Source organism: Pseudophryne corroboree, chromosome 1, assembly GCF_028390025.1.
Source record: "Pseudophryne corroboree isolate aPseCor3 chromosome 1, aPseCor3.hap2, whole genome shotgun sequence".
Classification (NCBI taxonomy): domain Eukaryota; kingdom Metazoa; phylum Chordata; class Amphibia; order Anura; family Myobatrachidae; genus Pseudophryne; species Pseudophryne corroboree.
Window position 1 is genome coordinate 702,511,555 of NC_086444.1, and position 24,600 is coordinate 702,536,154.

Below are 24,600 nucleotides of genomic sequence, written 5' to 3' on the forward strand. Positions count from 1 at the left end.
TGTTTGAACCCGACCAAGTAGCAGTTCGGCAAAGCTGTAATGCAGAGACCCCTCGGGCAGCCGCCCAAGAAGAGCCCACTTTCCTTGTGGAATGGGCTTTTACTGATTTTGGATGCGGCAATCCCGCCGCAGAATAAGCCTGCTGAATTGCGTTACAGATCCAGCGAGCAATAGTCTGCTTTGAAGCAGGTGCACCCAACTTGTTGGGTGCATACAGGATAAACAGCGAGTCAGTCTTTCTGACTCCAGCTGTTCTAGAAACATAAATCTTCAAAGCCCGGACTACGTCTAGTAACTTGTAGTCCTCCAAGTCACGAGTAGCCGCAGGCACCACAATAGGCTGGGTCAAATGAAAAGATGACACCACCTTTGGCAGAAATTGTGGACGAGTCCGCAATTCTGCCCTATCCATATGGAAAACCAGATAGGAGCTTTTACACGACAAAGCCGCCAATACTGACACACGCCTAGCCGAAGCCAAGGCCAACAGCATAACCACTTTCTAAGTGAGATACTTTAGCTTCACCGTTTTAAGTGGCTCAAACCAGTGGGATTTCAGGAAATCCAAAATGACGTTGAGATCCCAAGGTGCCACCGGTGGCACAAAAGGGGGCTGGATATGCAGCACTCCTTTAACACACGTCTGAACCTCCGGTAGTGAAGCCAGTTCTTTTTGAAAGAAAATGGATAGGGCTGAAATCTGGACCTTTATGGACCCTAATTTTAGGCCCATAGTCACACCTGACTGTAGGAAGTGTAGGAATCGCCCCAGCTGGAATTCCTCTGTAGGGGCCTTTCTGGCCTCACACCAAGCAACATATTTTCGCCAAATACGGTGATAATGTTGAGCTGTTACGTCCTTCCTAGCCTTAATCAGCGTAGGAATGACCTCATCCGGAATGCCCTTTTCTGCTAAGATCCGGCGTTCAACCGCCATGCCGTCAAACGCAGCCGCGGTAAGTCTTGGAACAGACAGGGCCCCTGTTGCAACAGGTCCTGTATGAGAGGCAGAGGCCATGGGTCCTCTGTGAGCATTTCTTGCAGTTCCGGGTACCAAGTCCTTCTCGGCCAATCCGGAACAACGAGAATCGTTCTCACTCCTCTTTTTCTTACTATTCTCAACACCTTGGGTATGAGAGGAAGAGGAGGAAACACATAGACCGACTGGAACACCCACGGTGTTACCAGAGCGTCCACAGCTATCGCCTGAGGATCCCTTGACCTGGCGCAATAATTTTTTAGCTTTTTGTTGAGACGGGACGCCATCATGTTCACCTGTGGCAGTTCCCATCAATTTGCAATCTGCGAGAAGACTTCTTGATGAAGTCCCCACTCTCCCGGGTGGAGGTCGTGTCTGCTGAGGAAGTCTGCTTCCCAGTTGTCCACTCCCGGAATGAACACTGCTGACAGTGCTTGCACGTGATTCTCTGCCCAACGAAGAATCCTGGTGGCTTCCGCCATTGCCACCCTGCTTCTTGTGCCACCCTGGCGGTTTACATGAGCTACTGCGGTGAGGTTGTCTGACTGAATCAGCACCGGGAGGTTGCGAAGTAGGGGCTCCGCTTGACTCAGGGCGTTGTATATGGCCCTTAGTTCCAGGATATTGATGTGCAGACAAGTCTCCTGACTTGACCACAGCCCTTGGAAGTTTCTTCCCTGAGTGACTGACCCCCATCCTCGGAGGCTTGCATCCGTGGTCACCAGGACCCAGTACTGTATCCCGAACCTGCGGCCCTCGAGGAGGTGAGCACTTTGCAGCCACCACAGAAGAGACACCCTGGCCCTGGGGGACAGGGTGATCAGCCGATGCATCTGAAGATGCGATCCGGACCACTTGTCCAGCAGGTCCCACTGAAAGATTCTCGCATGGAACCTGCCGAAGGGAATGGCTTCGTATGACGCCACCATTTTTCCCAGTACTCACGTGCAGTGATGCACCGATACCTGTTTCGGTTTTAGGAGTCCTCTGACTAGAGTCATGAGCTCCTGAGCCTTCTCCTCCGGGAGAAACACCTTCTGGTCTGTGTCCAAAATCATGCCTAGGAAGGGCAGACGTGTCGTAGGAATCAGCTGCGACTTTGGAATATTCAGAATCCAGCCGTGCTGTCGCAACACTTCCTGAGAGTGTGCCACCGTTGATCAGCAACTGCTCCCTGGATCTCGCCTTTATGAGGAGATCGTCCAAGTATGGGATAATTGTAACTCCTTGCTTCCGAAGGAGCACCATCATCTCTGCCATCACCTTGGTAAATATTCTCTTTGCCGTGGACAGTCCAAACGGCAGCGTCTGGAATTGGTAATGACAGTCCCGTACCACAAACCTGAGGTACGCCTGATGTGGAGGATAAATGGGGACATGCAAGTAAGCGTCCTTGATGTCCAGAGACACCATAAAATCCCCCTCTTCCAGGCTTGCAATAACCGCTCTGAGCGATTCCATTTTGAACTTGAATTTCCTCAGATAAATGTTCAGGGACTTCAAATTTAAAATGGGTCTGACCGAACCGTCCGGTTTTGGTACCACAAACATGGCGGAGTAGTAGCCCTTTCCCTGTTGAAGTAGGGGAACCTTTACCACCACCTGCTGGAGATATAGTTTGTGAATTGCTGCCAACACTACTTCCCTCTCCATGGGAGAAGCTGGCAAGGCTGATTTCAGGAAACGTTGAGGGGGCGTCACTTCGAATTCCAGTTTGTATCCCTGCGACACCACTTGTATCGCCCAAGGATCCACCCGTGAACAAACCCACTGGTGGCTGAAATTTTTGAGACGCGCCCCCACCGCTCCTGGCTCCGCCTGTGGCACCCCAGCATCATGCGGTAGATTTAGTGGAGGCCGGGGAGGACTTTTGTTCCTGGGAACTAGCTGCATGATGCAGCTTTCTTCCTTTAACCCTGCCTCTGGCAAGAAAGGATGCACCTCTGACCTTCTTGCTTTTTTGAGGACGAAAGGACTGCATTTGATAATACGGTGCTTTCTTAGGCTGTGAGGAAACATACGGCAAGAAATTTGATTTCCCATCTGTAGCTGTGGAAACCAGGTCCGAGAGACCGTCCCCAAACAATTCCTCACCCTTATATGGCAAAACCTCCATATGTTTTTTAGAATCAGCATCCCCTGTCCATTGCAGAGTCCATAAGACCCTCCTGGCAGAGATGGACATTGCGTTTACTCTAGAGCCCAGTAAGCAAATATCCCTCTGGGCATCCCGCATATATAGGACGGCGTCTTTGATATGCCGCAGGGTCAGTAAAATAGTGTCCCTGTCCAGAGTGTCTAACTCCTCCGACAGAGTATCTGTCCATGCTGCTACAGCGCTACACATCCAGGCCGAAGCAATGGCTGGTCTCAGGAGAGTACCAGAATGTGTATACCCAGACTTCAGGATAGCCTCCTGCTTTCTATCCGCAGGATCCTTTAGGGCGGCCGTATCCTGAGACGGCAGGGCCACCTTTTTTGACAAGCGTGTTAACGCCTTGTCTACCCTGGGAGAGGTTTCCCAGCGTAACCTGTCCGTTAGCGGGAAAGGATACGCCATAAGTAACCTCTTGGAAATTATTACCTTCCTTTCAGGGGATTCCACGCTTTTTCACATAATTCATTTAATTTGTGGGAAGGGGGAAGAGGTACTACTTGTTTTTTCTCCCCAAACATATGAATCCTCTTGTCAGGGACAGGGATTTCCTCAGATATGCGCAATACATCCTTCATCGCTATAATCATGTAGCAAATGGCTTTAGTCATTTTAGGCTGTAACTTAGCCTCATCGTCGTCGACACTGGAGTCAGACTCCGTGTCGACATCTGTGTCGACTAACTGGGATAGTGGACGCTTATGTGACCCTGACGGCCTCTGAGCTGTGGGATCAGACACTGGGTGAGACCCTGACTGTTCCAAGGCGTCAGCTTTGTCTAACCTTTTATGCAAGGAGCTTACATTATCATTTAACACCTTCCACATATCCATCCAATTAGGTGTTGGCGCCGCCACCACATTCATCTGCACTTGTTCTGCCTCCACGTACCCTTCCTCATCCAACATGTCGACACTGACGTACCGACACACCGCACACACACCGGGAATGCTCTGACTGAGGACAGGACCCCACAAAGGCTTTTGGGGAGACAGAGAGAGAGTATGCCAGCACACACCACAGCACTATATAACCCAGGGATTACACTACAACTCAGTGTTTACCCAGTAGCTGCTGTATATACAAATTTGCACCTAAATTAATGTGCCCCCCCCCCCCCCCCCTCTCTTTTCACCCTTTGTGCACCTGGATACTGCAGGGGAGAGCCTGGGGAGCTTCTTTCCAGCGGAGCAGTGAAGAGAAAATGGCGCTGGTGTGCTGAGGAAGAAGGCCCCGCCCCCTCAGCGGCAGGCTTCTGTCCCGCTTTGTGTGAAAAAATGGCGGGGTTTTTTTACATATATACAGTGCCTGACTGTATTTATGTATTTTATGCCGAAAAGGTACTTCAATTGCTGCCCCCCCCCCACCCCTGCACCCTACAGTGACCAGAGTGTGAAGGTGTGCTGGGAGCAATGGCGCACAGCTGCGGTGCGCTACCTTAAATGAAGACAGGAGTCTTCTGTCGCAGATTTTGCAAGCTTCTGGCTCTGCGAGGGGGACGGCGGCACGGCTCCGGGAACGGACGATCGAGGACAGGTGCCTGTGTTCGAACCCTCTGGAGCTAATGGTGTCCAGTAGCCTAAGAATCGCAACCTAGCTGCAGATAGGTAGGTTTGCTTCTCTCCCCTCAGTCCCACGTAGCAGTGAGTCTGTTGCCAGCAGAAGCTCACTGAAAATAAAAAACCTAACAAATAAGAATTTACTCACCGGTAATTCTATTTCTCGTAGTCCGTAGTGGATGCTGGGTACTCCGTAAGGACCATGGGGTATAGACGGGCTCCGCAGGAGACTGAGCACTCTTAAAAGAAAGATTAGGTACTATATCTGGTGTGCACTGGCTCCTCCCTCTATGCCCCTCCTCCAGACCTCAGTTAGGGAAACTGTGCCCGGAAGAGCTGACATTACTAGGAAAGGATTTGGAATCCAGGGTAAGACTCATACCAGCCACACCAATCTCACTGTACAACTTGTGGTAACCTTACCCAGTTAACAGTATGAACAACAACTGAGCCTCATTCAACAGATGGCTCATAACAATAACCCTTTAGTTAAGCAATAACTATATACATGTATTGCAGAGAGTCCGCACTTGGGACGGGCTCCCAGCATCCACTACGGACTACGAGAAATAGAATTACCGGTGAGTAAATTCTTATTTTCTCTGACGTCCTAGTGGATGCTGGGTACTCCGTAAGGACCATTGGGATTATACCAAAGCTCCCAAACGGGCGGGAGTGCGCGGATGACTCTGCAGCACCGAATGAGCAAACTCAAGGTCCTCCTCAGCCAGGGTATCAAACTTGTAGAATTTTGCAAAAGTGTTTGAACCCGACCAAGTAGCAGCTCGGCAAAGTTGTAAAGCCGAGACCCCTCGGGCAGCCGCCCAAGAAGAGCCCACCTTCCTCGTGGAATGGGCTTTTACTGATTTAGGATGCGGCAGTCCAGCCGCAGAATGTGCAAGCTGAATCGTGCTACAGATCCAACGAGCGATAGTCTGCTTTGAAGCAGGAGCACCCAGCTTGTTGGGTGCATGCAGGATAAATAGCGAGTCAATTTTTCTGACTCCAGCCGTCCTGGAAACATAGATTTACAGGGCCCGTACTACGTCCAGCAACTTGGAATCCTCCAAGTCCCGAGTAGCCGCAGGCACCACAATAGGTTGGTTCAAATGAAACGCTGATACCACCTTAGGAAGAAATTGGGGACGAGTCCTCAATTCTGCCCTGTCCATATGGAAAATCAGATATGGGCTTTTACACGACAAAGCCGCCAATTCTGACACACGCCTGGCCGAAGCCAAGGCCAACAGCATGCCCACCTTCCACGTGAGATATTTTAACTCCACGGTCTTAAGTGACTCAAACCAATGTGATTTTAGGAAATCCAACACCACGTTGAGATCCCAAGGTGCCACCGGAGGCACAAAAGGGGGCTGAATATGCAGCACTCCCTTAACAAACGTCTGAACTTCAGGCAGTGAAGCCAGTTCTTTTTGAAAGAAAATAGACAGGGCCGAAATCTGGACTTTATGGGCCTAAAATTGGGATCCATAAGTCACTCCTGACTGTAAGAAGTGCAGAAAACGACCCAGCTGAAATTCCTCTGTTGGGGCCTTTCTGGCCTCACACCAAGCAACATATTTTCGCCATATGCAGTGATAATGTTTTGCCGTCACATCCTTTTTAGCTTTTATCAGCGTAGGAATGACTTCATCCGGAATGCCCTTTCCCATTAGGATCCGGCGTTCAACCGCCATGCCGTCAAACGCAGCCGCGGTAAGTCTTGGAACAGACAGGGCCCCTGCTGCAGCAGGTCCTGTCGGAGCAGCAGAGGCCATGGGTCCTCTGAGATCATTTGAAGTTCCGGGTACCAAGTTCTTCTTGGCCAGTCCGGAACGATGAGTATAGTTCTTACTCCTCTCTTTCTTATTATCCTCAGTACCTTGGGTATGAGAGGAAGAGGAGGGAACACATAAACTGACTGGTACACCCACGGTGTTACTAGAGCATCCACAGCTATCGCCTGAGGGTCCCGTGACCTGGCGCAATATCTTTTTAGCTTTTTGTTGAGGCGGGACGCCATCATGTCCACCTGTGGTTGTTCCCAACGGTTTACAAGCTTGAAGACTTCTGGATGAAGTCCCCACTCTCCCGGGTGGAGGTCGTGTCTGCTGAGGAAGTCTGCTTCCCAGTTGTCCACTCCCGGAATGAACACTGCTGACAGTGCTAGCACGTGATTCTCCGCCCATCGAAGAATCCTTGTGGCTTCTGCCATTGCCATCCTGCTTCTTGTGCCGCCATGTCGGTTTACATGGGCGACCGCCGTGATGTTGTCTGACTGAATCAGCACCGGTTGGTTTTGAAGCAGGGATTCTGCTAGACTCAGGGCATTGTAAATGGCCCTTAGTTCCAGAATATTTATGTGTAGGGAAGTTTCCTGACTCGACCATTGTCCTTGGAAGTTTCTTCCCTGAGTGACTGCCCCCCAACCTCGGAGGCTTGCATCCGTGGTCACCAGGACCCAGTCCTGTATGCCGAATCTGCGGCCTTCGAGAAGATGAGCACTCTGCAGCCACCACAGCAGAGACACCCTGGCCCTCGGGAACAGGGTGATCAACCGATGATCTGCAGATGCGAACCGGACCACTTGTCCAATAGATCCCACTGGAAGATCCTTGCATGGAATCTGCCGAAGGGAATTGCTTCGTAAGAAGCTACCATCTTTCCCAGGATTCGCGTGCAGTGATGCACCGACACCTGTTTTGGTTTCAGGAGTTCCCTGACCAGAGATGACAATTCCTGGGCCTTTTCCTCCGGGAGAAACACCTTCTTCTGTTCTGTGTCCAGAATCATGCCCAGGAACAGCAGACGCGTCGCAGGATTCAGCTGTGACTTTGGGATATTCAGAATCCAGCCGTGCTGATGCAGCACTTCCTGAGATAGTGCTACGCTGACTAGCAACTGCTCTTTGGACCTCGCCTTTATCAGGAGATCGTCCAAGTACGGGATAATTATAACACCCTTCTTTCGGAGGAGTATCATCATTTCGGCCATTACCTTGGTAAATACTCTCAGTGCCGTGGACAGACCAAACGGCAACGTCTGGAATTGGTAATGACAGTCCTGTACCACAAACCTGAGGTACTCCTGGTGAGGTGGGTAAATGGGGACATGCAGGTATGCATCCTTGATGTCCAATGACACCATAAAATCCCCCTCTTCCAGGCTTGCAATAACCGCCCTGAGCGATTCCATCTTGAACTTCCTTATTTAAGTGTTCAAGAATTTTAAATTTAGGATGGGTCTCACCGAACCGTCTGGTTTCGGTACCACAAACATTGTGGAATAATAACCCCGTCCCTGTTGAAGGGGGGGTACCTTTATTATCACCTGCTGGCGGTACAGCTTGTGAATAGCTTCCAGTATTACCTCCCTTTCTTTGGGAGCAGCTGGCAAGGCTGATTTGAGGTAACGGCGAGGGAGAGTGGCCTCGAACTCCAGCCTGTATCCCTGAGATACCACTTGCATAACCCAGAGATCCACCTGTGAGCGAACCCACTGGTCACTGAAGTTCCGGAGACGCGCCCCCACAGCACCTGGCTTCGCCTGTGGAGCCCCAGCGTCATGCGGTGGACTTAGTGGAAGCAGGGGAGGATTTTTGTTCCTGGGAACTGGCTGTCTGGTGCAGCTTTTTCCTTTTTCCCTTGCCACTGGGCAGAAAGGAAGCGCCTCTGACCCGCTTGCCTTTTTGGGGCGAAAGGACTGTACCTGATAATACGGTGCTTTCTTAGGCTGTGAGGAAACCTGAGGTAAAAATGTCGACTTCCCAGCTGTTGCTGTGGATACGAGGTCCGAGAGACCATCCCCAAACAATTCCTCACCCTTATAAGGCAAAACCTCCATGTGCCTTTTAGAATCAGCATCACCTGTCCACTGCCGAGTCCATAATACTCTCCTGGCAGAAACGGACATTGCATTAATTCTAGATGCCAGCCGGCAAATATCCCTCTGTGCATCCCTCATATATAAGACGAAGTCTTTAATATGCTCTATGGTTAGTAAAATAGTATCCCTGTCGAGGGTATCAATATTATCTGACAGGGTATCGGACCAAGCTGCTGCAACACTACACATCCATGCTGAAGCAATTGCAGGTCTCAGTATAGTACCTGAGTGTATATATACAGACTTCAGGATAGCCTCCTGCTTTCTATCAGCAGGCTCCTTTAAGGCGGCCGTATCCTGAGACGGCAGTGCCACCTTTTTTGACAAGCGTGTGAGCGCCTTATCCACCCTAGGGGATGTCTCCCAACGTAACCTGTCCTCTGGCGGGAAAGGGTACGCCATCAGTAACTTTTTAGAACTCACTAGTTTCTTATCGGGGGAACCCCACGCTTCTTCACACACTTCATTCAACTCATCTGATGGGGGAAAAACCACTGGTTGCTTTTTCTCCCCAAACATAATACCCTTTTTAGTGGTAACCGGGTTAATGTCAGAAATGTGCAACACATTTTTCATTGCCGTAATCATGCAACGGATGGCCCTTGTGGATTGTACATTTGTCTCATCCTCGTCTACACTGGAGTCAGACTCCGTGTCGACATCTGTGTCTGCCATCTGAGGTAGCGGGCGTTTTTGAGCCCGTGATGGCCTTTGAGACGCCTGGGCAGGCACGGGCTGATAAGCCGGCTGTCCCACTGCTGTTACGTCATCTAGCCTTTTATGTAAGGAGTTGACACTGTCGGTTAATACCTTCCACATATCCACCCACTCTGGTGTCGGCCCCGCAGGGGGTGACATCACACTTATCAGCACCTGCTCCGCCTCCACATAAGCTTCCTCATCAAACATGTCGACATAGCCGTACCGACACACCGCACACACACAGGGAATGCTCTGACTGAGGACAGGACCCCACCAAGTCCTTTGGGGAGACAGAGAGAGAGTATGCCAGCACACACCACAGCGCTATATAATGCAGGGATGTACACTATACCGAGTGATTTTCCCCTATAGCAGCTTATATACACAGTTTTTGCGCCTAAATTTATGTGCACCCCCTCTCTTTTTTACCCTAGAAGTCTGGAACTGCAGGGGAGAGCCTGGGGAGCGTCCTTCCAGCGGAGCTGTGAAGAGAAAATGGCGCTGGTGTGCCGAGGAAGATAGCCCCGCCCCTTCATCGGCGGGCTTCTCCCGCATTTTTAAATGTATAATGGCGGGGGTTAATGCACATATACAGTTTATTAGACTGTATTATGTGCTTTTTGCCAAGTAAGGTAATCTAATTGCAGCCCAGGGCGCGCCCCCCTAGCGCCCTGCACCCATCAGTGACCGGAGTGTGTGGTGTGGTGTGCTAAGGGAGCAATGGCGCACAGCTGCAGTGCTGTGCGCTACCTTAATGAAGACAGGAGTCTTCAGCCGCCGATTTTCAACTTCTCTTCGTTCTTCTGGCTCTGCAAGGGGGACGACGGCGCGGCTCCGGGACCGGACAACCGAGGACTGGGCCTGTGTTCGATCCCTCTGGAGCTAATGGTGTCCAGTAGCCTTAGAAGCCCAAGCTAGCTGCAAGCAGGTAGGTTCGCTTCTCTCCCCTCAGTCCCACGAAGCAGTGAGTCTGTTGCCAGCAGATCTCACTGAAAAAAAAAAACCTAACAAATACTTTCTTTTCTAGGAAGCTCAGGAGAGCCCCTAGGGTGCATCCAGCTCTGGCCGGGCACAGATACTAACTGAGGTCTGGAGGAGGGGCATAGAGGGAGGAGCCAGTGCACACCAGATATAGTACCTAATCTTTCTTTTAAGAGTGCCCAGTCTCCTGCGGAGCCCGTCTATACCCCATGGCCCTTACGGAGTACCCAGCATCCACTAGGACGTCAGAGAAAATAAGATTTTACTCACCGGTAAATCTATTTCTCGTAGTCCGTAGTGGATGCTGGGAACTCCGTAAGGACCATGGGGAATAGACGGCTCCGCAGGAGACTGGGCACATCTAAAGAAAGATTTAGGACTATCTGGTGTGCACTGGCTCCTCCCCCTATGACCCTCCTCCAAGCCTCAGTTAGGACACTGTGCCCGGAAGAGCTGACACAATAAGGAAGGATTCTGAATCCCGGGTAAGACTCATACCAGCCACACCAATCACACCATATAACTCGTGATCTGAACCCCGGTTAACAGTATGATAACAAATGGAGCCTCTAAACAGATGGCTCGCCATAACAACCCGATTTTTGTAACAATAACTTTGTACAAGTATTGCAGACAATCCGCACTAGGGATGGGCGCCCAGCATCCACTACGGACTACGAGAAATAGATTTACCGGTGAGTAAAATCTTATTTTCTCTGACGTCCTAGTGGATGCTGGGAACTCCGTAAGGACCATGGGGATTATACCAAAGCTCCCAAACGGGCGGGAGAGTGCGGAAGACTCTGCAGCACCGAATGAGAGAACTCAAGGTTCTCCACAGCCAGGGTATCAATTTTGTAGAATTTTGCAAACGTGTTTGCCCCTGACCAAGTAGCAGCTCGGCCAAGTTGTAAAGCCGAGACCCCTCGGGCAGCCGCCCAAGATGAGCCCCCTTCCTTGTGGAATGGGCTTTTACAGATTTAGGCCGCGGTAGTCCACCGTAGAATGCGCAAGCTGAATAGTGCTACAAATCCAGCGCGCTATAGTCTGCTTAGAAGCAGGAGCACCCAGCTTGTTGGGTGCATCCAGGATAAACAGCGAGTCAGTTTTCCTGACTCCAGCCGTCCTGGAAATATAAATTTTCAGGGCCCTGACTACGTCCAGTAACTTGGAATCCTCCAAGTCCCTAGTAGCCGCAGGCACCACAATAGGTTGGTTCAAGTGAAAGACTGATACCACCTTCGGGAGAAAGTGAGGACGAGTCCTCAACTCTGCCCTATCCATATGGAAAGTCAGGTAAGGGCTTTTTCATGACAAAGCCGCCAATTCTGACACATGCCTGGCCGAAGCCAGAGCCAACACATGACCACTTTTCATGTGAGATATTTCAAATCCACGGTTTTAAGTGGCTCAAACCAATGTGATTCCAGGAACTCCAAAACCACATTGAGATACCAAGGTGCCACTGGGGCACAAAAAAAGGGGCTGAATATGCAGCACTCCCTTACAACATCTGAACTTCAGGCTGACATCCTTCCTGGCTTTGATCAGGATAAGAATGACTTCCTCCGGAATTCCTTTTTCACTCAGGATCCGGCGTTCAACCGCCATGCCGTCAACGCAGCCGCGGTAAGTCTTTTAACAGACAGGGCCCCTGCTGCAGCAGATCCTGTCTGAGTGGCAGAGGCCATGGGTCCTCTGAGATCATCTCTTGAAGTTCCTGGTACCAAGCCCTTCTTGGCCAATCCGGAACAATGAGTATAGTTCTTACTCCTCTTTTTCTTATTATCCTCAGTACCTTGGGTATGAGGGGGAGAGGAGGGAACACATAAACCGACTGGTACACCCGTGGTGTCACTAGAGCGTCCACAGCGATCGCCTGAGGTTCTCTTGACCTGGCGCAATATCTTTTTTTTTTTTTTTTATTGAGGCGGGACGCCATCATGTCCACCTGTGGTCTTTCCCAACGGTTTACCAGCATTTGGAAGACTTCTGGATGAAGTCCCTATTCTCCCGGGTGGAGTCTGCTGCGGAAGTCTGCTTCCCAGTTGTCCACTCCCGGAATGAACACTGCTGCCAGTGCTACCCCATGATTTTCCACCCAACGGGGAATCCTTGTGGCTTCTGCCATTGCCCTCCTGCTTCTTGTGCCGCCCTGCCTGTTTACATGGGCGAGCACCGTGATGTTGTCTGATTGGATCAGTACGGCTGGTTTTGAAGCAGGGGCCTTGTTTGGGTTAGGGCCTTGTAAATGGCTCTTAGCTCCAGAAAATTTATGTGAAGTGAAATCTCCTGTTTTGACCACAGTCCTTGGAATTTCACTCCCTGTGTGACTGCACCCCAGCCCCGAAGGCTGGCATCCGTGGTCACCAGGACCCAGTCCTGTATTCCGAATCTGCAGCTCTCTAGTAGATGAGCCCTCTGCAGCCACCACCGCAGCGACACCCTGGTTCTTGCCGATCGGGTTATCCGCTGCTGTATCTGGAGATGGGACCCGGACCATTTGTCCAACAGGTCCCACTGGAAATTCCTTGCGTGGAACTTTCCTAATGGAATTGCTTCGTACGAAGCTACCATTTTTCCCAGGACTCGTGTGCATTGATGTACCGACACCTGTCCCGGTCTTAGGAGGTTTCTGACTAGAGATGACAACTCCTCGGCTTTTTCCATTGGAAGAAACACTTTTTTCTGGTCTGTTTCCAGAATCATTCCCAGGAACAGAAGACGTGTCGTCGGGACCAGCTGTGACTTTGGAATTGAGAATCCAGCCCTGCTGTTGCAGCACTTCCCGAGAAAGTGCTACCCCCTTACCAACTGTTCCTTGGAGCTCGCCTTTATCAGGAGATCGTCCAAGTACGGGATAATTAAACTCCCTTCTTGCGAAGGAGTATCATCATTTCGGTCATTACCCTGGTAAAGACCCTCGGTGCCGTGGATAATCCAAACGGCAGCGTCTGGAACCGATAGTGACAGTCCTGTACCACAACCTTGAGGTACTCCTGGTGAGGAGGGCAAATGGGGACATGCAGGTAAGTATCCTTGATGTCCAGAGAGACCCTGTAATCCCCCTCGTCCAGGTTCGCAATAATCGCCCTGAGCGATTCCATCTTGAACTCGAATCTTTTGTTATATGTGTTCCGGTTTCGGTACCACAAACATTGTGGAAAAGTAACCCTTTTCCTGTTGAAGGAGGGGTACCTTGATAATCACTTGCTGTGAATACCGTTTTTGGATAGCCACCAACACTGCCTCCCTGGCAGAGGGAGTTGCCGGTAAGGCAGATTTTAGGAAACGGCGGGGGGGGGAGCCGTCTCGAATTTCAGCCTGTACCCGAGACACTGTTTGAAGAACCCAGGGATCCACCTGTGAGAGAGCCCACTGTGCGCTGAATCTCTGAGAGGGGCCCCCACCGTACCCGGGTCCGCCTGAGCAGCCCCAGCGTCATGCTGTGGACTTACCGGACGCAGGGGAGGACTTCTGCTCTTGGGAACTAGCTGTGTGCTGCAGCTTTTTCCCTCTACCTTTTCCTCTTGGCAGAAAAGATGAGCCTCTAGTCCTCTACTTTTCTGGGGCCGAAGGGACTGTACCTGATACTACAGTGCTTACTTTTGCTGTGGGGTAGCTTGTGGCAAAAGTTTTGATTTCCCAGCCGTAGCTGTGGAAACGAGGTCTGAAAGACCATCCCCAAACAGTTCCACCCCCTTATAGGGCAAACTGCCATGTGCCGTTTTGAATCGGCATCGCCCGACCATTGCCGAGTCCATAACCCCCGTCTGGCGGCTATGGCTTTACATATCGCTTATTAGTGATGCCAGTCGGCAAATATCCATCTGTGCATCACGCATGTATAAGACAGCGTCTTTTATATGCTCTAATTTCAGCAAAATATTGTCCCTATCTATAGTATAAATATTATCCGACAGGGAATCTGACCACGCAGCTGCCGCACTGCACATCCATGCCGAGGCAATAGCAGGTCTCAATATAATGCCCGTGTGTGTGTATATAGCTTTAAGGGTAGTTTTCTGCTTTCTATCAGCAGGTACATCAGGGCGGCCGTATCCGGAGACGGTAGTGCCACCTTTTTTAATAAGCGTGTAACCGCTTTATCTACCCTAGGGGGTATTTCCCAACGTGACCTATCCTCTGGCGGAAAAGGGTACGCTGCTTAGAAATTATCAATTTCTTATCGGGGGAAGTCCACGCTTCCTCACACACCTCATATCAATTCCTCAGATGCAGGAAAACTACTGGTAGTTTTCTGTCACCAAACATAATACCCTTTTTTGTGGTACCTGGGGTATTATCAGAAATGTGTAATACATTTTTCATTGCTTCAATCATGTAACGGGTGGCCCTATTGGAAGGTACACTATTCTCATCGTCGTCGACACTGGAGTCGGTATCCGTGTCAACATCTGTGTCTGCCATCTGAGGTAGCGGGCGTTTTAGAGCCCCTGATGACATTTGAGACGCTTGGACAGGCACAAGCTGAGCAGCCGGCTGTCCTATGTCGTCAAACCTTTTATGTAAGGAGTTGACCCTGTCACGTAATTCCTTCCATAAGTCCATCCACACCGGTGTCGACCCCGCAAGGGGGTGACATCCCATTCACAGGCATTAGCTCCGCCTCCACATCATTATCCTCATCATACATGTCGACACAGCAGTACCGACACACAGCACACACAAAGGAAATGCTTTGACAGAGGACAGGACCCCACAAAGCCCTTTGGGGAGACAGAGGGAGAGTATGCCAGCACACACCAGAGCGCTATATACCACAGGGATATCACTATACAGTGTTTTTTTCCCTTATAGCTGCATAATATATTTATACTGCGCCTAATTTGTGCCCTCTCTTTTTAACCCTTTTCTGTAGTGCAGGACTGCAGGGGAGAGCCAGGGAGCGATCCCTCCAGCGGGGCTGTGAGGGAAAATGGCGCCAGTGTGCTGAGGGAGATGGCTCCGCCCCTTTTTCGGCGGGCTTTCTCCCGCTATTGTAAAAGTTCTGGCAGGGGTTAATAAACACCTATATAGCCCCTGGGGCTATATATGGTGTCAGTTCGCCAGCCAAGGTGTTAATATTGCTGCTCAGGGCGCCCCCCCCCCAGCGCCCTGCACCCATCAGTGACCGCAGTGTGTGGTGTGCATGAGGAGCACTGGCGCACTGCTGCAGTGCTGTGCGCTACCTTGGAGAAGACAGAAGTCTTCAGCCGCCGATTTTCCGGACCACCTTCTTGCTTCTGGCTCTGTAAGGGGGACGGCGGCGCAGCTCCAGGAACGGACGACGAGGTCGGGTCCTGTGTTCGATCCCTCTGGAGCTAATGGTGTCCAGTAGCTTAAGAAGCCCAAGCTACCACCACTTAGGTAGGTTCGCTTCTTCTCCCCTTAGTCCCTCGGTGCAGTGAGCCTGTTGCCAGCAGGTCTAACTGAAAATAAAAAACCTAACATATACTTTCTTCCTAGGAGCTCAGGAGAGCCCCTAGTGTGCATCCAGCTCAGCCGGGCACAGAAATCTAACTGAGGCTTGGAGGAGGGTCATAGGGGGAGGAGCCAGTGCACACCAGATCGTCCTAAATCTTTCTTTAGATGTGCCCAGTCTCCTGCGGAGCCGTCTATTCCCCATGGTCCTTACAGAGTTCCCAGCATCCACTAGGACGTCAGAGAAACTTTCTTTTACTAGCAGACTCAGGAGAGCCCACTAGGAGCACCCAGCTCTGGCCGGGCACAGATTCTAACTGAGGTCTGGAGGAGGGGCATAGAGTGAGGAGCCAGTGCACACCAGATAGTACCTAATCTTTCTTTAGAGTGCCCAGTCTCCTGCGGAGCCCGTCTATTCCCCATGGTCCTTACGGAGTCCCCAGCATCCACTAGGACATTAGAGAAAAACCCTCTAATTCCGTGTCCAGAATCATTCCCAAAAACAACAGCTGCTTCGTCGGATTCAACTGTGACTTCGGCAGGTTTAGGAGCCAACCATGTTGTTGCAGAACCGTCAGGGAAAGCGCAATGTCCTGCTCCAGCTTGTCCTTGGACCTCGCCTTTATCAGGAGATCGTCCAGGTAAGGGATAATTGCGACTCCTTGTCTGCGTAGGTGAACCATTATTTCCGCCATTACCTAGGTGAAAATCCTCGGAGCCGTGGACAGACCAAACGGCAGCATCTGAAATTGGTAATGACAATCCTGAGTAGCAAACCGCAGGTAAGCCTGATGCAGAGGATATACGGGGATGTGTACGTAGGCATCCTTTATATCGACCGACACCATGAAATCCCCTTCCTCTAGACTGGAGATCACTGCTCGGAGAGATTCCATCTTGAACTTGAATTTTCTTAGGTAAAGATTGAGGGACTTTAGGTTCAGAATTGGTCTGACCGAGCCGTCCGGCTTCGGGACCACAAACAGGCTTGAATAAAAGCCTTCTCCCTGTTGTGCCGGGGGAACCCTGACTATGACTTGATTCAGACACAACTTTTGAATTGCATCGCAAACTACCTCCCTGTTCGGAAGAGAAGCTGGTAAGGCTGATCCAGTTTGTACCCCTGGGACACCATTCTAAAATCCTCGGGTCTAGGGCCGAACGAGTCCAGAATTGACTGAAGAGCTTGAGACGTGCCCCCACCGGTGCGGACTCCCGCAGAGGAGCCCCAGCGTCATGCAGTGGATTTGGTAGAAGCCGGGGAGGACTTCTGCTCCTGGGAACCTGCCACAGCCGAAGATTTTACCTTTTCCTCAGCCTTTTTTGTATTTATTTGGCCGAAAGGACTGCATCTGCAAGTGGTGAGCTTTCTTTTGTTGTGGAGGAACATAAGGCAAAAATTACGACTTACCCGCGGTAGCCGTAGATACCAACTCAGCGAGACCTTTGCCAAACAATACATCACCTTTATACGGTACAGACTCCATAGCTCTTAGAGTCAGCATCAGCATTCCATTGATGAATCCATAATGCTCTTGTAGCCGAGATCGCCATGGCATTGGCCCTTGATCCCAAAAGGCCAATATCTCTCGCCGCTTCCTTTAGGTAGGCTGCAGCGTCCCTGATAGAACCCAGCGTTAAAAGGATGTTATCCCTATCTAGGGTATCTATATCAGATGACAAGTTATCTGCCCACTTTTCGATAGCACTACTCACCCACGCAGATGCAATAGCTGGTCTGAGTAGTGTACCTGTGGTGACGTAAATGGATTTTAACGTATTTTCCCGTCTACGATCCGCAGGATCCTTAAGGGCTGCCGTGTCAGGAGACTTTAAAGCCATCTTTTTAGACAACCGTGATAGCGCCTTATCCACAATGGGAGGTGACTCCCACTTTCCTCTATCCCCAGAGGGGAACGGATACGCCATTTGAATCCTTATGGCAATCAGAAACTTTTTGTCAGGATTTTCCCACATTTATTCAAAAAAGGTATTCAGATCATGAGAGGGAGTAAACGTTACCTCAGGTTTCTTTCCCTTAAACATACAGACCCTAGTATCAGGAACAGCAGGGTCCTCGGAGATATGCAACACGTCTTATTGCCACAATCATGTACTGAATGCTCTTTGCCAAATTTGGGTTTAATCTAGTATCACTATAGTCGACACTGGAGTCAGTGTCCGTATCTGTGTCTGCTGAGAAAACGCACGTTTATGTGACCCCGAGGTTCTGGACCTGTGATAACACACCCTCCACCGATTTTTTCCATACCTGGTTCTGAGACTCAGATTTACCTAATCTCTTATTAAGAGCCACATTAGCATTCAAAGCATTCAACACATTTACCCAGTCAGGAGTCGGCGGTGCCGACAGGGTCACTCCCACAGCCGTTTCTGCCCCCAACACAGTCTCCTCCAGGGAAAAGCACTCCGCCTCAGACATGCCGATACACCTATACCGACACCCATAGAGACACTGGGCCAAAAGGGGGACATACCCATAGTAAAGCCTATCAGAAACACAGAGGGAGTTTGCCACCTCACAACCCAGCGTCTGTCCCGGTTCTGAAACTTTACTATATAATGCCTCAGACCCTGCAGCGCTTTATAAACACTTAATTTAGCACCAAATTTGCTGTGCCCCCCCCCCCCCCCCCATTCATTTTGCACCGTGACATGTATATAGCAGCGGTGAGGAAGGACCAGCGTCTCTGCAGCTCTGGATGGCGCTGAGGAGAGCTGTGAGGGCCAAGCCCTGCCGCCTGCAAGGCACGCTTCAGCCCGCTCTTTTTTTAAAACTAGCAATGCTGGCAGGGGCAAGGCACTCCAATCTGACTTTGCCAGGCTAAAAAGAGTATTTTTATGCTCCCACAGACCGCGCCAGATCGCAGTTTGCAGCGGGTACCGCCTGGGGAACCCTCTTACCACCTCCTTGCAGCAGCCACGCGATCCGGGAGAGCAGCGGCAGTGTGTGTGTGCCCTCTAAGAGAGAACCGGAGCCCTCCGCTGTAGTTACCCGGCAACCAGGGGGAGTGTACAGCGCCGCTGGAGGTGAGGGAGCCGCAGCACGATGTGTCATAATGACAAACAGCACTTTTCTTCAATTGAAAGCTCTTTTTAGGGCCCTGTTGTCAGCCTGTACTGCAGGCACCAACTTACAAACTGAGCTCCTGTGCACGGAGGCGGGGCTGTGCATCTTGGGAACAGTCAAAGCTTTTAGCCCGTTGGTGCCTCGGATCAAGATCCAACTCTACACCCTGATGTTATCCCTGTAGAACCCCAATGTACCGTGCTGCAGAAAAGCAGGTGATCATAAGTGATTCAGAAATGCAATTAGTCTTAACATTACCACTTACAATTTGTTGTGTGCACCATAGCATTCTATAATGCATACATGAGATAGACAGACCAGAACATGGAAGACATTTTTTACCTGGAGTCTTTGTCTCCATTTTCCTCTCGTAGTTTATCAGACACAAGTTTGAGAGCTCGTTCAGACAAAGATACAGATTTCTGTACAGCTTTAAGCTCTTTTTCACTGGGATAAATTTGTGAATGTTTTCTCATAATGTAGTGGTCCTCTATGGTGCCACGTCTCTGAGGAGAAAGGGAGGGCTGGAGGGGGTGAAAAAAAAAAAGGACATTAAACAGGTATTTAAACTACAAGCAAAACATAGTGGTGAACATAGCAGCATGTACACAACACTACTGAAATTGAATGAGAGACGTGTCTATGTACACTGTACTAACCATGAGTGGTTGAGGTCCACCTGTCCTACCCCTGAGGTGCATAGATTCCCAGTAGTGCATGCGTCTCTCATGTTCGTATCTCCAAAACATGTACTCCTCTTCCAGCTGTCTCAAGTACATGTCCTCCTCATAGCGTCTGCTGGAACAAAGAACATAACACTGCAAACAAAGTACTAAGTTCCTCTTGTTAAAGCCATCCTACCCCATAATTTAAACACTTCTAGGATTAATATAATGCATTTATAACATTTATGGAAATGGATATTGATTATAGGTTGCCATTTGTTTGCCCACTGAAAGATTTCTGCACTAGAGAATCTTTTTATAATAACCACATCTGACAGTGTATGCAGCAATCGCCGGATCACACACATACATATGCAGATGTTTGGCCAGAATGCACAACATACATCTCTATATAGCAAAATCTAGCAGATTCAGGGGCCTGACAGTCTGGCTATCGAGTCAGATTGAATGAGTAATTTGATTTGCCATTCACATTTGTATTCCAAGCCTATAGTTGATTATCAAAAAAAGGCTGCTTTTTGGTCTACTCTTAGCTTGCCACAGATGACAGAGGATCAGGCCTGCTCATTATTGGCTCCAATCTCAACGGAAGAGATAGGAACAGTAATTACTGCCCTTAAACATGGTAAAGCCCCAGGTCTGGACTAGCTCACCAATGAATTTTATAGGAGTCTCTCCTCTAAAATGTATGAACTGCTTAAAGTAGTTTTTAATGCTGTTTTGTCAGGACAAAAGCTACAATCTTTTAATTCAGCTATACTAAGGGTCTTACCTAAGCTAGGATGTGATCCTAAATTACCTAGTACTTACCACCCAATATCTTTATTGAATTCTAATTTTAATATCTTTATGAGAATTCTTTCAGATAGACTAAGGGGTATATTCAATTAAAGTCGGATCCATTTCGACATGCATTTGTCGGAATGGATCAGACAGGACCTATTCAATTAACAGCCAAATACGAGACGTTCCCGGTATCCCGTCCTGCTGCTGCTGTCAGTGCCGGCCGTGGGAGCACTGCGGGAGAGAGGAGTTAGTCAGTGGGACGCCCAGTGCTGGCCGGGTAGCGATGCTGGAGAGAGAAAAGCCTGGCTGGGGGATGCCCAGTACCGTCAGGGAGCGCTGCAGGAGAGAGGAGCATGGTCGGGGGGATGCCTGCTGTAGATGTACCTGTGCCCTGCTACCCCTATAGCCCGCCGCCCCGCTCCCCAGTCACATCTCCTCAATCCAAATTTTTTTAAAGTCAGATTGAAATGGTTGGAAACAGGGACAAAAGCGGACAAATCTGTCCCGTTTCCAACAGAAGCATGCGGATCGGCAGCTATTCCCAAGTCAAAATGCCCGACTTGTCAGAAAATATAGGATTTTGGTACTTACCAGGTAAATCCTTTTCTTTGAATCCATAGGGGGCACTGGAGTACTCTTGGGATATGGACGGCTTCCGCAGGAACAGGCACTGAATATTTAAATTTAGAACTCTCCACCCCTCCATATCCCCGAGTAACTCAGTGTTTTTTACTGAGCCGAACAGGAACTATAGAGAGGTTGACAATGGAGAATTACATATAACATAACGGACAACAACAAAGTTGACACATAACGTTACTGACAACTAAACAGTTGACACCATAACCGATAGAACCTTATAATTTGAACCAGTCGGTGAAAATGTGTTACCATAAGATCCCCTGAGCTTAATACAACCCAGGTAAAACTGCTCTGGGTGGGCGTCCGGTGCCCCCTATGGATTCAAAGAAAAGGATTTACCTGGTAAGTACCAAAATCCTATTTTCTTTTTCAACCACTAGGGGTCACTGGAGTACTCTTGGGACGTACCAAAGCTTCCCCCGTGGGCGGGAGAGCTGTTTGACACCTGTAACACTAGGCGGCCAAAGCTAGATGCTGATGCCGCAAACGTATCAAACTTGTAAAAGCGCACAAACGTGTGCACTGAAGACCATGTAGCCGCACGGTCAAGCTGCGTCGTAGAAGCTCCCCGACTAGCTGGCCATGAAGTTCCCACAGAACCTGTGGGATGAGCTATTACTGACGTAGGCGACTGTAACCTAGCCTTAAGGTAAGCCTGACGTATAGTCAGGTTTATCCATCTGGATAAGGTCTGCTTAGACGCTGGCCAACCCATCTTGGCAGCATCATAGAGAACAAACAACGTATATGTATTACGAACTGTAGACGTTCGGGATACATAAACGCGTAATGCGCGTACCACATTCAGAGTTCCAGAATGTGCTGTCAACACAGGAACTACTATTGGTTGATTGATGTGAAAAGATGACACTAGCTTTGGTAAGAAAGCGGGATTCATCCGAAGTTCCGCTCTGTCATCAGGAAACACCAAATACGGTGGCTTGCATGACAAGTCACCCAAATCTGAAACACGCCTTGCCGAAGCGAAGGCTAGAAGAAAAATTGTTTTCCAAGTGAGAAACTTTATATCCACTTGCTGTAAGGGTTCAAAATATGAAGACTGTAATAAATGTAAAACCAGATTCAAGTCCCATGGCGCTGTAGGTGGAATGACTGGAGGCTGTACTCTGAGGACACCTTGTAGAAAAGCGTGTACCGACGGCAATAGAGCCAGTCGTCTTTGAAAATAAATTGACAACGCAGATACCTGCACCTTTAGTGTAGATAAACGCAGTCCTCCATCTAACCCCGTCTGGAAAAATAACAAAAGACGGGATAACTTGAAAGATGATGTCGGAAAACTTCCGAGCTTCACACCAACCTATATAGGCACGCCAAATTCTGTAATAATGAGCTGCCGTAACCGGCTTCCTAGTTCGTAACATGGTTGGTATTACCGATACTGTAATGCCCTCTCTTCTTAAGAGGGCGGTCTCACCAACCACCCCGTCAAACGCAGCTGTGCTAAATAGGGGTAAAAGAACGGACCCTGTTGTAACAGGTCTGGACGTAGTAGGAGCGGCCAAGGATCGTCTGCGAGTAGTCCGCGGAGATCCGAGAACCAAGCTCTCCGAGACCAATGAGGCATCACTAGTATGACTGTGACGGACTCTCTTTTGATCCGTTTTAGCAACTGAGAGAGCAGCGGAAAACGGTGGAAACAGATACACGAGGCTGTACGGCCATGCGATTGTGAGAGTATCCACCGCCATTGCCCTTGGATCTCTCGTTCTGGACACATACTGGTGCGTTTGTAATTGTGGCGAGATGCCATCAGGTCCACCTGAGGGTAACCCCACCTGTGGACCAACATGTGAAACACCTCTGGATTTAATGCCCAGTCTCCTGGATGAAAATCCCGACGGCTGAGATCATCCGCCTAGCAGTTGTCCACTCCCGGAATGAACCCAGTCGACAATATCACCTGGTGGTATTCTGGGCAATTGAGGATTCGAGCTACTTCCTGCATTGCCATGCGGCTTCTCGTTCCTCCCTGGTTGTTGATGTATGCGACTGCCGTCGCGTTGTCTGACTGCACTTGGACAGTCTGAAAGCGAAGCATGTAGTGCATTGTAAATTGCACGGAGTTCCAGGACATTTATAGACAGCAATCTGTCGTGATCCGCCTAGAGACCCTGTCGCTGACCATTTTAAACTACAACTCCCCAACTTATGAGACTCTCGCCCAGAGTAGAGACACCCTCGCCCCTGGCGACAACCTCACCCTGTGGGGAATCTGCCTATGCGAGGGCGACCACTGCTGTTGAAATGGACGCGAGTGAAAACCTCCGAACTGAAGCACTTCGAAAGCCACCACCATTGTTCCTAATAGGCGAATACACAAATGTACCGATAGTGTGCGTGGCTTGAGCACTAATTGTACCAGATGGCGTATAATCTGGACTTTCTGGTGTAGTAGGTAAATTGTTTGATTTACCGTATCTGGAATCATACCTAGGAATTGAAGTCGTTGAGACGGAATTAGATGCGATTTCTTGAAGTTGACACTGCAACCGTGGTGTACGTTAGCAGCGCAAGTAGGAGGAGCATCTGTCGAGACGGAGCTCTTATGAGCAGATCGTCTAAGTATGGAACGATGGTCACTGCCAGGGATCTGAGATGAGCTATCATCACAAACATCACTTTGGTGAATACCCGAGGCGCTGACAAGAGGCCAAACGGTAGAGCCTGAAACTGTTAATGGTTGTGGCGTATTGCAAAACGCAAGAACCTCTGATGAGGTGACCAAACCGGAATGTGTAAGTACGCATCCTGGAGATCAAGCGCAATCATGCAATCTTGTGGCTCCAAATCTGCAAATACTGACCGCAGAAATTCCATCTTTAATCTGTAGTAAGTGACTTACTGATTGAGACTGTGACGGAGCCCTCCGGCTTCGGTACCACAAACAGACGTGAATAATAATGACCTTGTTGGTGTACCAGGCCTGGAATTAAAAACTGCTGAATCCAGCAGAGACTGAATGGCAACCTTGCCAAAACGCCTTCTTGTTGTCCGACAGAGGCAGTCCTGTCTTGAAAAACCGCAGTGGCGGGAGACAGCTTTCTTTTAACACTAAATAGCGGATACATCCATGAGTGGATGTCTGGAAACCCGGCTAATGTAACGTCTAAAGGCGCGCTCCCACAATTGGAAATCCGAGATGGGCAGGGAGCCCGTCAAGCCACTGGCTTGTTGGTGACTTTAGCGCCCTGGCGTTACAAGGCGTGACTGTTTTTTTTTTTTGTACCACAGCCTTGAAAAGACTGAAGTCTAAAGGCTTTAAACGCCGGACCAGGGTATTTCCGTCTTGATACCGGAGGAGGCAATGGCGGGAAACTAGACTCCCCCCCCCAAAAGTGAAATTGGACCTTTGCAAAGGCTGAGACTCCTCCGTTAGAGCTGGCGGAGTAACTACCGAGACTCCGATCTTACCGCTCCTGTCGAGCGGCGGCCAATTTGAATTGCCAATGCTTAACATAGGATCTGGGAATCAACCGGCTTCCGGAGTGGAAACCTACAAAACATACTGAACATGTGGTAGATTTATGTACAGACATTGTAGTAAAACTTATTTTTAGTCTTTGCTGGAGCCTTACTCCTTATGCAGACAGACAACACAATAGCCAAAGACAGACACTTGCACGACACAGTAAAATTATTACTTAAGGTGTGTAATATATATATATATATATATATATATATATATA

General features: G+C 49.6%; 1 protein-coding gene across 4 annotated transcripts in view; it reads right to left on the bottom strand.

Moving 5' to 3' along the window:
• ZFR2 (zinc finger RNA binding protein 2) overlaps positions 1–24,600 on the bottom strand; it is a 463,201-nt gene that overhangs the window by 235,310 nt on the left and 203,291 nt on the right. For 3 of the 4 annotated variants that reach the window (XM_063914849.1, XM_063914847.1, XM_063914850.1), the window contains 2 exons: positions 19,436–19,574; positions 19,119–19,300 (listed from right to left, as the gene is read on the bottom strand). In XM_063914849.1, the coding sequence (XP_063770919.1) occupies positions 19,119–19,300; positions 19,436–19,574 (321 nt within the window). The remainder of the gene's footprint in view (positions 1–19,118; positions 19,301–19,435; positions 19,575–24,600) is intronic. The other variant, XM_063914848.1, reaches the window with a different exon arrangement.